We start from the raw sequence: 16,346 nt of genomic DNA on the forward strand, positions 1-16,346 counted from the left end.
GAGAATAATGTAAAGGAAGGAATGTATATTATGATTTGCAGCATAACATTGTACCCTTGTTTTTAATAAGAGTCTAGATTTGTTATTTAATGAAGTTTTTATTGTATATATGTACCTTTATGATGATTTGTAATCGTTGAATAAAGATTTTTCTGACTCTGACACTGATCAACCCAGTGACCTATTAATAGACGACTGAGGCTGATTTGTAGTTGTTAGAGTCTAAAAAACGTTCCCCGAATGTGGTAGTTAATACAGGGTCAAGCCCTGATTAAGCAACATCAGACTCTAAAATATCTGTAAAGCAGATGCGGTTTAGGTTAAACCATTTGCCACTCTTCAAAATTGAAAGAGAAGTGCATTACAATGAAATGCTTTGGCCACTAGTTTTTAGTTCCACAGAAACGCTTAAACATATGTTTTTATGCATATCTGTTACTAATGTTGGACAGCATATTTTTTATTGGGTTTCATATGGCTGTAATAATGAAAATGTTGATATGATGAATTTAGCAACTATATTGCATACTGTCATTGAGGGTTTATTGGACCATCTCAACAATTGGTATGATACTTTTAGCAGGATTCTTAATCTATAATGCGTTATGTATGAATGCTTTAAATTATATTTTTTACTTCAAAATGAAACATTTTATAAATTAATTTTAAAATAATCCCTTTTTAGTATAACAAATTTGAAAATTTTACTCCAGCGTCCCTCTATTTCGGAAATCAAAATTTGAAAGTAACTTAGTATGCAAACGTATTCAATATTAAATTGCAGATATCTACTTTTATATCTTCACAATCCAGCTATAGCCCACTTAATTTTCACTTAAAGTTTCTAAATTATTTCAAAACTCTTTGATGTAATCTTACAGGTAGAGAGGTCTAATTTGTCGAAATGCGTTGAATAACCATGCCCTCATTTGGCATCCTATTTTCAGGTTGACACTCATATCCATGCTGCTGCTTGTATGAACCAGAAGCACCTCTTACGCTTTATTAAAAAGACTTACCGGGTGGATTCGGAGCGAGTAGTGTGCAGCTCCAAAGGGAAGACCATGACGCTGAAGGAACTATTTGCTCAACTGAATCTTCACCCCTATGACTTGACAGTGGACTCATTGGATGTGCATGCAGTAAGTGAAGTATTTATAGTCACATATGCACAGCAAATCACATATTGGTGCTTCTGCCTTGCAAATCAATGCTGTATCTGTACAATTGTGACGCTAGGACACAATGACAGTGCCATTGTGGTTTTTCCTCTGTTATAAACTTGCTAGCAAAATGTAGTCTATGGACTTCATTGGACATTTATTATCCTCACACTAGTCAATGCACTGGTATAATTAGAATCCTAATTGAGAATTCATATTTTTTGGAAGGGTCATTTGACTATAAACGTATCGGTGGCCTGTTTTTTTTTTTTTGTGAGCCTTTATTTGTAGCACATGTGATTATAGGTATGGGCCTACAACCATCACGGCCGGCCGCTAGACAATACCAAAACATTGCAAGCAATATGCATAGTTGTAACAGTTCGGAGCCCAGGATAATAAAATAACAGTACATAGTTTGTAAGCGGACATAACAGCTTGAATCAGGATTTAAAAGGTTCATTTTCTAATAAAGAACTAAGGAGAATTGCCGCACAGTCGCACCAAGTCCCGCGATATTGTGCTATTCAGGATATCTGGAACAGTAGCAATACGGGGGGGCATCAGGGGATAAAATATACATAGCAGGAGAGGTGGAAGCACAACCCCATCGTGTAACAAGTCTAAACCCCGCCCCTCAACACCAAACACACCGCAGGGAACATGGGCGACGATGACACTCGGTGGCCTGTTTTTGATTGCTGATTAGGTAAAAGATGAAGCCTTTGTCAAATAAAGGGAGAAGTAATATTTTTTCTCCTTCTGTGGTTTTCTGTCTTAGCATTTAAGCAAAAAGTAAGAAAAAGTTGTTAATATGCACTTTGACTATATTTTCTTTAAAGGGACGCCAAACGTTTCAGCGTTTTGATAAATTTAATGCAAAATACAATCCAGTTGGTGCCAGTGAACTTCGAGATCTTTACATGAAAACTGATAATTACATTGATGGGGAATACTTTGCTACAATCATAAAGGTAAGGTCGTTTAGCAGTCTATTTTTCGCATGCCTTGTTAAGATATGTGCAAGAAAGAACAAGCATTGACAAAGCCAATGGGTCTTGGTGATGTGAGAGCTATTGCCTTTGTCAATGTTAATTTCTTTTAGCCAAGAGCACACAATTTAAGTGTGTGAGTAAGATTTTGGTATGGTACAGAAATTACTTCCTTCTATATGAAACCTAACTGGACCTTAAAAGGATGTCAGATGGTGTACAAAATATATAACTTCCAAGTCATCAAGTGCAATGTTTTTGACCAATCGAATTTCAGCAGTCCTTAAATTCAAAACTGAAATATGAAGGGAAACCCCGTTTTGTCTCAAGGAATGTGTCCTGTGCCCCTCTCCTTTATTACAGTCCACTGCAAGCATTAATATGTAAATGATGTTGAAATGGTGGATTTGTATGCCGGAGCCAGCAAGTTGTTGTGGAGACAGGTTCTTCGCTGTATACTAGATAAAAGCATTCCATGGCTTGTTGACTTTACATGCTGAGGGGTCTTGGTCAGAGCCAGAAGCAGGAAGTTCACTGTGCTAGTGGACATGTGCTGGTAGAGCACCATTGGCACCAGACCTGATGGGTGAGTGAGATAAAGCAGCTAGAGTACACTTGCCCAGTTCTCTTTTCATGCTTGATACTTCATTAAAGCCCTCTTTTCAAACAAATCACTATGCAGTATATGTTGGGCATGTTTTGTGGCTCATAAAGAGGCAATAAAGACCAAAGTCGATTTGACTTTTTTTCCCCCACATTGGTTCTGTGTTTATCTAATCTGGTCCCAGGTCTTAAACTTAACATTTATCTATTGTTTTCCCTCAAAGCGCTATGAGCGCTCCAGTAGAGAGATAGTAAGTACAGTCAAAACCACATCACTGTTTGCAGCAGCTTCAAACACACACGTTTGGCCTCCTGTTATCCCTGTCAACTAATGATTCATTCTTAGACAAGCATTTCCACACTATGGGGCCCATTAGGATCGCGGACGGACTTGCGTCCGTCCGCGACCCCTGAGTAGGAGGGAACCTCCGCATGGCCTGCGAAGTTCCCTCCTGTGAAATTAGGATGTGGCCGCCACCCTGGGAGTCACATCCTCTATTTTTACCATTGCGGGGGGTGCGGCTTCAAGCTGCCCCCACCGCAATGGTAAAAATGCATACATTGCATTTGTATGCAGAAAACGGCAGGCACCTTGCGGTGCCTGCCGGTTTCTGTATACAAATACAGGGGGGTACCATAGGTACCCCCAATGTGCACCCCCCCTTCACCCAGGGGGCCCGCATCGGGCCCCCGCAGTGAAGTTCCACATGCTTTTCCACGGCGGAAAATCCGCTGCGGAAAAGCATTTTTTTAAACACATCCTAATATGGCTGCCGGTGTCTGAGAGACACCGCCACCATATTAGAGCTTTTCCGCCGCGGTTGTAAGCCAACTATCAAATCAACAAAGAGACGCATAGCATTTGCATTGGATACATAAAATGCAGTTAGACAAGGATTGTGGATCTGCTTTAAAAGGTTTGTGGTTACATTACATCGAAAGGAGGTGCACTGACAAACAGTTGTCATTTGCTGCACATTGCAGAAGCTGCAGTTCTCAATACTTCTAGCGATACGCAGATGGGAAGCAACAGACACTGCTAACCACAGACCGTAATCCTGCGCATGAAAGACCAGTACCAACCTGCCAATTTGATAACAAAAAGCAATCAAAAGACCACTCAGAGTTTTACATGGTAAATGAGAAAGTAAGTGCCAGATTAATCACCGTCAGCACACAGACATGCCAGACTCCTTAACTTTGCAGCTGCCATTTTGTGGTTAGTGATAAAACAAGGTAAGGTTACCTACTACCTGAGCTGATGCAGTCACAACAGAGAGTTTACAGGGTATGAAACCATTAAACTGCTTAGATTGATAAAATGAAGTTGGTTGAACGGTTCTGGCTGACTACAGGGTCCGTTTTCAAAAAACACATTTCCATTTAAGTCAATGCCGTACTACACTATATTTTAAGAACTTCAAGGAGCTTGACAGAGCTTTATTACGACGGTTCAGCTGGTAGCCCGGCATCGCTCTCAAGGTTCAATATGTTGTGTCGGTCAATGGGCATGTTGGCGAGTGCGCAATGTTTACCGTCTCGTGAGCATAAAGGCTGTGTTGTCAATGGTTACCTTCATTGAAACCCGCACAGAGGGGTCTAGTGAACATTAATTGTTCCATAGTCTTCCGTGACTGGAGATGGAGAGAGCAGCCGTCTTACACCAAGATACACACACCGAGGACTTGCACTAAACACAGAAGAGAGCATGGAGTGGGGAAGCCAACCAGAAGGTAGTGGTAATGATCATATATATAAAATGAGAAAAACAGCGATCCAGTCTGAGTACAGAGATGGCAGGGGAAAGAGGGAGGGGGAAGAGGAGGTGCTATGCAGAGAGAGGAAGAGGAGATGCAAGAAGAGGCAACGATAGGCAGAGGTAGGCGCTGAAATCGAGAACATGGACTAAGTCGGCAAGAGATATGTAGGAAGAGGAAAGCAGTAGCAGAAGGGGAACAGTCAGGTGACGGAGGGATGCAGGGAGAGAGTAGTAGTGGATTTAAGGTGGGTCAGGGTGGTAGAGAACAAGAAAAAGGAATGAAACACAGATGAAAACACAGGAGAGGGCAGAAAAAGGCAGCTAAGTTAAGGCTCAGAAGCTGAAGGGGTGTCAGTGGATGAGCCAGGAGGAGGTTGCGAGATGGGAGAGAGGGGGAGACAAGACAGTGAAGGAGAGAGGCAGGGAGTGACTCAGAGAGGGGATATGAAGCAGAGATGAATTAGAGAAAGAACGATGCAAAAGATAAGGTAAAGTGGCCGGTTACTTCAAACGCTTGTGATACAGGCGCAGCTTAGAAAGACACTGACCCGCTCCTACCTGAACAAGGCGCATGGCCACGAGGCACACTCTTTGATGGAGGAGAGGGAGGAGCGTTGAAGCGCGAGCAAGCAAGACAGAGAGGCGGAGCGAAGAGCGCGCGCCTGTGCAAGTAACCCCACACTCTATGCCTCACAAAAATCTGTGGTTGGCTTTTTTGAAGCCCACTAACTAAAAGTCTTGCCAGGGTAGCGCATGCGCTGGCTCAGGCGAGACCTACAAATGGGAGCAGTGGGTGGATAGTTGTAATTGGTCCATGCACTCTGGGAGGGCTAAACACAGGAAGAGGCACGATGCATGCATGCCATTGACAAATAGGAAAAAAGAATATGAGAGAGACGATGGACCCAGCAAATTGGAAGCTTATAGGCAGGCTGAAGAGCACATTTTGAATACAACAGTCTTTTGATGACAGCACATGCGCTGTCTAGCCGAGACCTAATGAGCAGTGGAAAGACACAAGTAATATGTCCATGTCCAGGGAAGGGACAAACACATAAAGAGGAAGCCCTAATGTATAAGGTTCCAATGGTGGCAAAAGTCATCTCATGCTAATAAAATGTATCTGGGGAAGAAATCAAATTTCTCAAATAAATTCATGGCTGCCATGATACAGGCTGATGGTTGGGAATACTCTAAGGCCATCCACCTGAGTACTGTAGCCATGTGGATGCTTTCACATTCCTAATATTATGAGACTAGTCTGACAAGAAGATGATGTATCACACCTGGGTCATATGCCATGCATACTTGTACTCTAGTAACATAACAAGACCTACGTAGTAATGCCAAGTGCTGGAATAACACATGATGTCCATACCCTGTCTTCAAACACCATACAACGTAGACTCGACTTCACATTGGGGATTCATTCTAAAGATTTCAAGAAGTTGAGAGAAGGAGAATTCTAACTTCTAGAAGACATGCTAAGAAATACAAAAATAAGTATGTCATTGATGAGTGTGATATACGCAGCTATAGGTAGATTCAACACTGGCTTTCTAATCCTGATAATAAAAATAAGGCCACAGCTACAAGACATTTGCCAGTCTCTGAAATACTCTCATAGGAACTGACAGGCCCCAAAATATTTGTAATCAAGTTATACTAAGTGTTGACTATGCTAACGTCCCAGGCAAATTGATGGAGATACATGAAACAAGGTGAGATTTAAAGACATTTAATATAATTAGATAGTTGAAAAGGTTTCTGTGAATAAATACACTGCACCACTACCAGTATCTTATCCAGAGAAACCCATTGTGAAATAAGAACACACTGGTACTAAATGCCCACTGGACTGACAATTATAATTCCTGATGAGACAAATGAATGGCGAAGAGATTTTGGAGTTAGGAGATGTGACTGGCACATTTGGTGGGTTTATAATGAACTAAGAGTCAAGGAGAAAGAAATTCTCAATGCTATCAAAAAGGTGTTAGTTATCCAGTTAATGGCTAATCTGAATAAATCATTGTGATCCCACTGGGGAGGTTTAGGTCAAACTGCAGTGTCATGTTCTACGTTTTCATGGCACCCAAACCAGACATTGCAGAACACTAAAAATAGAAGAACGCTGAAGAGATTATGTGAAGTCCTGGCAGTGGAGCAAATGACAAATTCTGTTAACAACAATTACAAGACATTTCTGGATATAGCTGGTTAACCAACATATGGTAAAATACACTGTTATTTATCATATAATTTGAAATGGAGCACTCAGTGATTGGCCAAGGCTGAGGGCTTACACAAAAGCGAGTTTGAGCATACACTTAGTGTGAGAAGAGACAGTGGTCAAGATAAATATAGCTTGAAAGTCTGTCTATGACCACTAAGCATATCATAAGATTGGTTTTCTCACTAATGTAATGTGGAATTGATTGTTCTAACCTGATGGTCTTACCACTCGGTTTAAAATTGATAAAGCTCTGAAGCGTCTATGATAGGCTCTCTCTTTCCTGTTAACATATTAAGGAATACACTAACAAATCTAGTTATTAATAAAGAGAGGCTCAGCAGTCTACAAGGTAGCAGCAATACAGTATATTTATAGGAGGGAAGATGTGATTGAATGAATAACCCAATGGAGCCCACTAAAACAAATATTCTGGGCCTCACGAAATATGAAACTGTAAACTGCATGCCACTGTCTACCTAAGTAGCATTTAAGTATTCCTTCCATCTGATGTACCTTATTGTGGATTATAAATTAGACATGATGTTCATTGCTGAAACCTGGTTTGACATAGATGAGTTCTAGTACAAACCTGTACCCAATAAGAATAACTTAATTTCAACTGCCTGCATGTGGAAATAGAAACAAGGGGAGAGGTGGCAGGTTATCAATCATTGCGAGAAATTATATGAAGCTAACATAGTACCCACCACCCCTCCGACTGAAGAATATCTATTCTTAGTCATAATAAAGGTAAAATGTAACGGGCAGGCAATTTTCTGTTGACCTTTGAGTAAAGGGAAGAATTTACAAGACTGTTTTTTATATTAAACATGAGCGATTGTGTAAAATTATGAAACCATGATGCTCCTAGGCACTATTTATGTCTGAGTCACTGATGGCGATACCCTTTCCACCCAACAATTCACAATTATTATGCAGTTGAACCAGCTGGTTAAACCTACAGGGGAGAGTATGGGTTAGATCTAATTTACTTCAGATAGTTGGCCTTATGTCCCTATACAAGTTGTGTGCTCCTATAAACAAAGAGGTGGGTCTCCAAATGACACTGGAGAGACATTCATACCTATTTCACAATAACGTTCAATGCTTGTATGAGGCTACTAACTGGTATGACTTGAGGCTGAACTCAGATCCCTCATAGAGCTGTTCAACTATGTACTTCACTGAAGGGAAAGAGTAGTTTTAAAAAGAAAAGATGTCATCCCATTTAAGCTAGCAAAGGAACTGCGAACCAAACATGATTCAGAGAAAAAATCTTTTTCAAATATACTGTAGAGCTAATTAATACCTGCTATTGACTTTTTGCATCCACATCTTTATAGAAAGAAGTCTTGAAAATCAGATAACCTCAGAACCATAGATTCCACTAAATACAACGTTCCGGGTTCGCAAAAGCTCTGTAAAAACAGTGATTATGTTTTCACTAGGAAATCATCAAAAATTACATGGAGAGGAAAAAGCTAAGGGCCTGATTACGAGTCTGGCGGTCTTTCGACCGCCAGACTCGTGCAGGAAGTCCACCGTATTTCGACTTTTAAAGTCATATCGGAAGTGGCCTGCCGGCTGCGCCAGGGATCAGTCTTAACCTAGCAGTGGCGCAGCGGAGCCACAAAGCAATATGCTGAGCGGGACTAGCGCAGTCCTGCTCAGCATATTACGAATGTGTCCATCACCAGCATTTCAGAGCGGAAACCCCACCATGAAAAGGCTGGATGTGGAGGAAAAAGAGGGCCCGATAGGGCCCCAATGGCCACCCCACCATGGGGATACATTCAGGGGGGCACATCTGTATTCCCACAAAGTTTCAGCATGGCATGGACATCTACATCCATGCCAGAACTTTTGTGTCGCTCCCATTGTGGTGCATGTTTTTCAGGCACCGCCAAGGGACTGCTGACTGTATCACAAGTTGAACGCAAGATGGGCGCACACCGCTAGCCTCTCCACCGGATCGCCCCTCAGCATTCTGGGAGTGGTAGTGCGAGTAGCAAAGAAACCGGAAAGTTCAAAGTGTATCACCTTGGATGGTGCAAATCAGTTCTTGAAGCTTCAGTAATCTCTAGACCCGAGACATGGCCCGGGTTTCGGGATTTATATCCCTCATCAGTAGAGATAAAGTTCAGGGGTGGTGAAGAAAGCCGCTGTAGATCCGTCAAGGGCTTTGTTGCCTGCTCAGCACGCAGGTGCGTTTCCCAAAAGCCCGTCGGTTTGGAGGCTCACAAAAGCCATTAAGTAGAACGCAAGATGGGCGCACACCGCTAGCCTCTCCACCGGATCGCCCCTCAGCATTCTGGGAGTGGTAGTGCGAGTAGCAAAGAAACCGGAAAGTTCAAAGTGTATCACCTTGGATGGTGCAAATCAGTTCTTGAAGCTTCAGTAATCTCTAGACCCGAGACATGGCCCGGGTTTCGGGATTTATATCCCTCATCAGTAGAGATAAAGTTCAGGGGTGGTGAAGAAAGCCGCTGTAGATCCGTCAAGGGCTTTGTTGCCTGCTCAGCACGCAGGTGCGTTTCCCAAAAGCCCGTCGGCTTGGAGGCTCACAAAAGCCATTAAGTAGAACGCAAGATGGGCGCACACCGCTAGCCTCTCCACCGGATCGCCCCTCAGCATTCTGGGAGTGGTAGTGCGAGTAGCAAAGAAACCGGAAAGTTCAAAGTGTATCACCTTGGATGGTGCAAATCAGTTCTTGAAGCTTCAGTAATCTCTAGACTTGAGACATGGCCCGGGTTTCGGGATTTATATCCCTCATCAGTAGAGATAAAGTTCAGGGGTGGTGAAGAAAGCTGCTGTAGATCCGTCAAGGGCTTTGTTGCGTGCTCAGCACGCAGGTGCGTTTCCCAAAAGCCCGTCGGCTTGGAGGCTCACAAAAGCCATTAAGTAGAACGCAAGATGGGCGCACACCGCTAGCCTCTCCACCGGATCACCCCTCAGCATTCTGGGAGTGGTAGTGCGAGTAGCAAAGAAACCGGAAAGTTCAAAGTGTATCACCTTTGATGGTGCAAATCAGTTCTTGAAGCTTCAGTAATCTCTTGACCCGAGACATGGCCCGGGTTTCGGGATTTATATCCCTCATCAGTAGAGATAAAGTTCAGGGGTGGTGAAGAAAGCCGCTGTAGATCCGTCAAGGGCTTTGTTGCCTGCTCAGCACGCAGGTGCGTTTCCCAAAAGCCCGTCGGCTTGGAGGCTCACAAAAGCCATTAAGTAGAACGCAAGATGGGCGCACACCGCTAGCCTCTCCACCGGATCGCCCCTCAGCATTCTGGGAGTGGTAGTGCGAGTAGCAAAGAAACCGGAAAGTTCAAAGTGTATCACCTTGGATGGTGCAAATCAGTTCTTGAAGCTTCAGTAATCTCTAGACCCGAGACATGGCCCGGGTTTCGGGATTTATATCCCTCATCAGTAGAGATAAAGTTCAGGGGTGGTGAAGAAAGCCGCTGTAGATCCGTCAAGGGCTTTGTTGCCTGCTCAGCACACAGGTGCGTTTCCCAAAAGCCCGTCGGCTTGGAGGCTCACAAAAGCCATTAAGTAGAACGCAAGATGGGCGCACACCGCTAGCCTCTCCACTGGATCGCCCCTCAGCATTCTGGGAGTGGTAGTGCGAGTAGCAAAGAAACCGGAAAGTTCAAAGTGTATCACCTTGGATGGTGCAAATCAGTTCTTGAAGCTTCAGTAATCTCTAGACCCGAGACATGGCCCGGGTTTCGGGATTTATATCCCTTATCAGTAGAGATAAAGTTCAGGGGTGGTGAAGAAAGCCGCTGTAGATCCGTCAAGGGCTTTGTTGCCTGCTCAGCACGCAGGTGCGTTTCCCAAAAGCCCGTCGGCTTGGAGGCTCACAAAAGCCATTAAGTCGAACGCAAGATGGGCGCACACCGCTAGCCTCTCCACCGGATCGCCCCTCAGCATTCTGGGAGTGGTAGTGCGAGTAGCAAAGAAACCGGAAAGTTCAAAGTGTATCACCTTGGATGGTGCAAATCAGTTCTTGAAGCTTCAGTAATCTCTAGACCCGAGACATGGCCCGGGTTTCGGGATTTATATCCCTCATCAGTAGAGATAAAGTTCAGGGGTGGTGAAGAAAGCCGCTGTAGATCCGTCAAGGGCTTTGTTGCCTGCTCAGCACGCAGGTGCGTTTCCCAAAAGCCCGTCAGCTTGGAGGCTCACAAAAGCCATTAAGTAGAACGCAAGATGGGCGCACACCGCTAGCCTCTCCACCGGATCGCCCCTCAACATTCTGGGAGTGGTAGTGCGAGTAGCAAAGAAACCGGAAGGTTCAAAGTGTATCACCTTGGATGGTGCAAATCAGTTCTTGAAGCTTCAGTAATCTCTAGACCCGAGACATGGCCCGGGTTTCGGGATTTATATCCCTCATCAGTAGAGATAAAGTTCAGGGGTGGTGAAGAAAGCCGCTGTAGATCCGTCAAGGGCTTTGTTGCCTGCTCAGCATGCAGGTGCGTTTCCCAAAAGCCCGTCGGCTTGGAGGCTCACAAAAGCCATTAAGTAGAACGCAAGATGGGCGCACACCGCTAGCCTCTCCACCGGATCGCCCCTCAGCATTCTGGGAGTGGTAGTGCGAGTAGAAAAGAAACCGGAAAGTTCAAAGTGTATCACCTTGGATGGTGCAAATCAGTATCACAAGTTGAACTCAGTTGGCAATCCTTATGCAGGTTTGGCACCGGCGCTGTTGCGTCAAACTTGTAATAAGGCCCTGAGCTTTTTTAATCACCCTAAGGTATCTGAGCCCACAGAAAAGTCATGTTTTTCCACCCAACAATTCACAATTATTATGCAGTTGAACCAGCTGGTTAAACCTACAGGGGAGAGTATGGGTTAGATCTAATTTACTTCAGATAGTTGGCCTTATGTCCCTATACAAGTTGTGTGCTCCTATAAACAAAGAGGTGGGTCTCCAAATGACACTGGAGAGACATTCATACCTATTTCACAATAACGTTCAATGCTTGTATGAGGCTACTAACTGGTATGACTTGAGGCTGAACTCAGATCCCTCATAGAGCTGTTCAACTATGTACTTCACTGAAGGGAAAGAGTAGTTTTAAAAAGAAAAGATGTCATCCCATTTAAGCTAGCAAAGGAACTGCGAACCAAACATGATTCAGAGAAAAAATCTTTTTCAAATATACTGTAGAGCTAATTAATACCTGCTATTGACTTTTTGCATCCACATCTTTATAGAAAGAAGTCTTGAAAATCAGATAACCTCAGAACCATAGATTCCACTAAATACAACGTTCCGGGTTCGCAAAAGCTCTGTAAAAACAGTGATTATGTTTTCACTAGGAAATCATCAAAAATTACATGGAGAGGAAAAAGCTAAGGGCCTGATTACGAGTCTGGCGGTCTTTCGACCGCCAGACTCGTGCAGGAAGTCCACCGTATTTCGACTTTTAAAGTCATATCGGAAGTGGCCTGCCGGCTGCGCCAGGGATCAGTCTTAACCTAGCAGTGGCGCAGCGGAGCCACAAAGCAATATGCTGAGCGGGACTAGCGCAGTCCTGCTCAGCATATTACGAATGTGTCCATCACCAGCATTTCAGAGCGGAAACCCCACCATGAAAAGGCTGGATGTGGAGGAAAAAGAGGGCCCGATAGGGCCCCAATGGCCACCCCACCATGGGGATACATTCAGGGGGGCACATCTGTATTCCCACAAAGTTTCAGCATGGCATGGACATCTACATCCATGCCAGAACTTTTGTGTCGCTCCCATTGTGGTGCATGTTTTTCAGGCACCGCCAAGGGACTGCTGACTGTATCACAAGTTGAACGCAAGATGGGCGCACACCGCTAGCCTCTCCACCGGATCGCCCCTCAGCATTCTGGGAGTGGTAGTGCGAGTAGCAAAGAAACCGGAAAGTTCAAAGTGTATCACCTTGGATGGTGCAAATCAGTTCTTGAAGCTTCAGTAATCTCTAGACCCGAGACATGGCCCGGGTTTCGGGATTTATATCCCTCATCAGTAGAGATAAAGTTCAGGGGTGGTGAAGAAAGCCGCTGTAGATCCGTCAAGGGCTTTGTTGCCTGCTCAGCACGCAGGTGCGTTTCCCAAAAGCCCGTCGGTTTGGAGGCTCACAAAAGCCATTAAGTAGAACGCAAGATGGGCGCACACCGCTAGCCTCTCCACCGGATCGCCCCTCAGCATTCTGGGAGTGGTAGTGCGAGTAGCAAAGAAACCGGAAAGTTCAAAGTGTATCACCTTGGATGGTGCAAATCAGTTCTTGAAGCTTCAGTAATCTCTAGACCCGAGACATGGCCCGGGTTTCGGGATTTATATCCCTCATCAGTAGAGATAAAGTTCAGGGGTGGTGAAGAAAGCCGCTGTAGATCCGTCAAGGGCTTTGTTGCCTGCTCAGCACGCAGGTGCGTTTCCCAAAAGCCCGTCGGCTTGGAGGCTCACAAAAGCCATTAAGTAGAACGCAAGATGGGCGCACACCGCTAGCCTCTCCACCGGATCGCCCCTCAGCATTCTGGGAGTGGTAGTGCGAGTAGCAAAGAAACCGGAAAGTTCAAAGTGTATCACCTTGGATGGTGCAAATCAGTTCTTGAAGCTTCAGTAATCTCTAGACCCGAGACATGGCCCGGGTTTCGGGATTTATATCCCTCATCAGTAGAGATAAAGTTCAGGGGTGGTGAAGAAAGCTGCTGTAGATCCGTCAAGGGCTTTGTTGCCTGCTCAGCACGCAGGTGCGTTTCCCAAAAGCCCGTCGGCTTGGAGGCTCACAAAAGCCATTAAGTAGAACGCAAGATGGGCGCACACCGCTAGCCTCTCCACCGGATCACCCCTCAGCATTCTGGGAGTGGTAGTGCGAGTAGCAAAGAAACCGGAAAGTTCAAAGTGTATCACCTTTGATGGTGCAAATCAGTTCTTGAAGCTTCAGTAATCTCTTGACCCGAGACATGGCCCGGGTTTCGGGATTTATATCCCTCATCAGTAGAGATAAAGTTCAGGGGTGGTGAAGAAAGCCGCTGTAGATCCGTCAAGGGCTTTGTTGCCTGCTCAGCACGCAGGTGCGTTTCCCAAAAGCCCGTCGGCTTGGAGGCTCACAAAAGCCATTAAGTAGAACGCAAGATGGGCGCACACCGCTAGCCTCTCCACCGGATCGCCCCTCAGCATTCTGGGAGTGGTAGTGCGAGTAGCAAAGAAACCGGAAAGTTCAAAGTGTATCACCTTGGATGGTGCAAATCAGTTCTTGAAGCTTCAGTAATCTCTAGACCCGAGACATGGCCCGGGTTTCGGGATTTATATCCCTCATCAGTAGAGATAAAGTTCAGGGGTGGTGAAGAAAGCCGCTGTAGATCCGTCAAGGGCTTTGTTGCCTGCTCAGCACACAGGTGCGTTTCCCAAAAGCCCGTCGGCTTGGAGGCTCACAAAAGCCATTAAGTAGAACGCAAGATGGGCGCACACCGCTAGCCTCTCCACTGGATCGCCCCTCAGCATTCTGGGAGTGGTAGTGCGAGTAGCAAAGAAACCGGAAAGTTCAAAGTGTATCACCTTGGATGGTGCAAATCAGTTCTTGAAGCTTCAGTAATCTCTAGACCCGAGACATGGCCCGGGTTTCGGGATTTATATCCCTCATCAGTAGAGATAAAGTTCAGGGGTGGTGAAGAAAGCCGCTGTAGATCCGTCAAGGGCTTTGTTGCCTGCTCAGCACGCAGGTGCGTTTCCCAAAAGCCCGTCGGCTTGGAGGCTCACAAAAGCCATTAAGTAGAACGCAAGATGGGCGCACACCGCTAGCCTCTCCACCGGATCGCCCCTCAGCATTCTGGGAGTGGTAGTGCGAGTAGCAAAGAAACCGGAAAGTTCAAAGTGTATCACCTTGGATGGTGCAAATCAGTTCTTGAAGCTTCAGTAATCTCTAGACCCGAGACATGGCCCGGGTTTCGGGATTTATATCCCTCATCAGTAGAGATAAAGTTCAGGGGTGGTGAAGAAAGCCGCTGTAGATCCGTCAAGGGCTTTGTTGCCTGCTCAGCACGCAGGTGTGTTTCCCAAAAGCCCGTCAGCTTGGAGGCTCACAAAAGCCATTAAGTAGAACGCAAGATGGGCGCACACCGCTAGCCTCTCCACCGGATCGCCCCTCAACATTCTGGGAGTGGTAGTGCGAGTAGCAAAGAAACCGGAAGGTTCAAAGTGTATCACCTTGGATGGTGCAAATCAGTTCTTGAAGCTTCAGTAATCTCTAGACCCGAGACATGGCCCGGGTTTCGGGATTTATATCCCTCATCAGTAGAGATAAAGTTCAGGGGTGGTGAAGAAAGCCGCTGTAGATCCGTCAAGGGCTTTGTTGCCTGCTCAGCATGCAGGTGCGTTTCCCAAAAGCCCGTCGGCTTGGAGGCTCACAAAAGCCATTAAGTAGAACGCAAGATGGGCGCACACCGCTAGCCTCTCCACCGGATCGCCCCTCAGCATTCTGGGAGTGGTAGTGCGAGTAGAAAAGAAACCGGAAAGTTCAAAGTGTATCACCTTGGATGGTGCAAATCAGTATCACAAGTTGAACTCAGTTGGCAATCCTTATGCAGGTTTGGCACCGGCGCTGTTGCGTCAAACTTGTAATAAGGCCCTGAGCTTTTTTAATCACCCTAAGGTATCTGAGCCCACAGAAAAGTCATGTTTTTGTTGATTTGACCTAATTCTTAAGAATGGGGGGGCATATTATCAAGCATGGCGATAAAAGCTGCTGCTAAAGCGGCGATAATGGGCTTATCGCCGCTTTAGCAGTTGTTTTCTGCCGCTAATGCGGCAATAATTTTAACCTCCGTCCTTGATAATATGCCCCGGAATGACCAAAAAGACACCAAAGAGTAGAGCAATAGAAATCCCACTTGACATTTACCCAGCTAAGTTGTTAACATCCTTCATAGTATGCCCTATGGTAACTATATAACTAGCTGGCGTTATTACTCTTGTCCTCCTGTTAGCTGCCTTTTCTATAGCCTGAAAAAGCAGTAGTTCCTGTACTTTTACAAAAGCTGCAAATCTGGCTCATTTTCACCCAGTCCTATTTTTTGAAATTACTAGAACCCATAATACCACAGCATTTGTAATCATTCACTAAATAGAATAATAAAAGCTGGATTGCAGGCCGGATTCCAAGCAACCCAGCTGATCTTTGTAAGGGCGCTGCTCGTGCTGCACCAATCAGCTGCTTTCGACACATTCAACCATGGCATTGTATGCCAGATATTTCTGTGAAAGTGGACTAAGAGCCTTGGACTTAACTTGGATAGCCTCTTTTCATAGGAAAAGCCAACCTGTGGTCGCGTTTACTTCAAGTTGGGGACCCCAGCAATGAGGGTCCTGCGGAGAGAAGCACAGCCACCTCTGCTATTCAATATTTATTAACTTGGAAAGTCACTTTTGATCACTATGCACACTACTCACGGCTGATCATAAATAAGGATACCAGTTTTCAGTTTTTAATGATTTTCATGGATAAATACAGCCAGAAAACAATATGTTTTCTGTTTGTATTTATTTCACAAAGCTGAAAAAATTCTGAAATGTATGCTTCTTGTGGGTGACTGTCCATGCTCTTGATCCAGCGCTCCTA

General features: G+C 45.1%; 1 protein-coding gene across 1 annotated transcript in view; it reads left to right on the plus strand.

Moving 5' to 3' along the window:
• The window catches only part of AMPD1 (adenosine monophosphate deaminase 1), a 488,628-nt gene that overhangs the window by 233,318 nt on the left and 238,964 nt on the right, over positions 1 to 16,346 (plus strand). Inside the window, exons 7-8 of the mRNA XM_086923284.1 lie at positions 948 to 1,142; positions 2,006 to 2,137. Of these exons, the coding sequence (XP_086779410.1) occupies positions 948 to 1,142; positions 2,006 to 2,137 (327 nt within the window). The remainder of the gene's footprint in view (positions 1 to 947; positions 1,143 to 2,005; positions 2,138 to 16,346) is intronic.

The sequence above is a fragment of the Lissotriton vulgaris genome, chromosome 5 (genome assembly GCF_964263255.1).
Source record: "Lissotriton vulgaris chromosome 5, aLisVul1.2, whole genome shotgun sequence".
NCBI lineage: Eukaryota > Metazoa > Chordata > Amphibia > Caudata > Salamandridae > Lissotriton > Lissotriton vulgaris.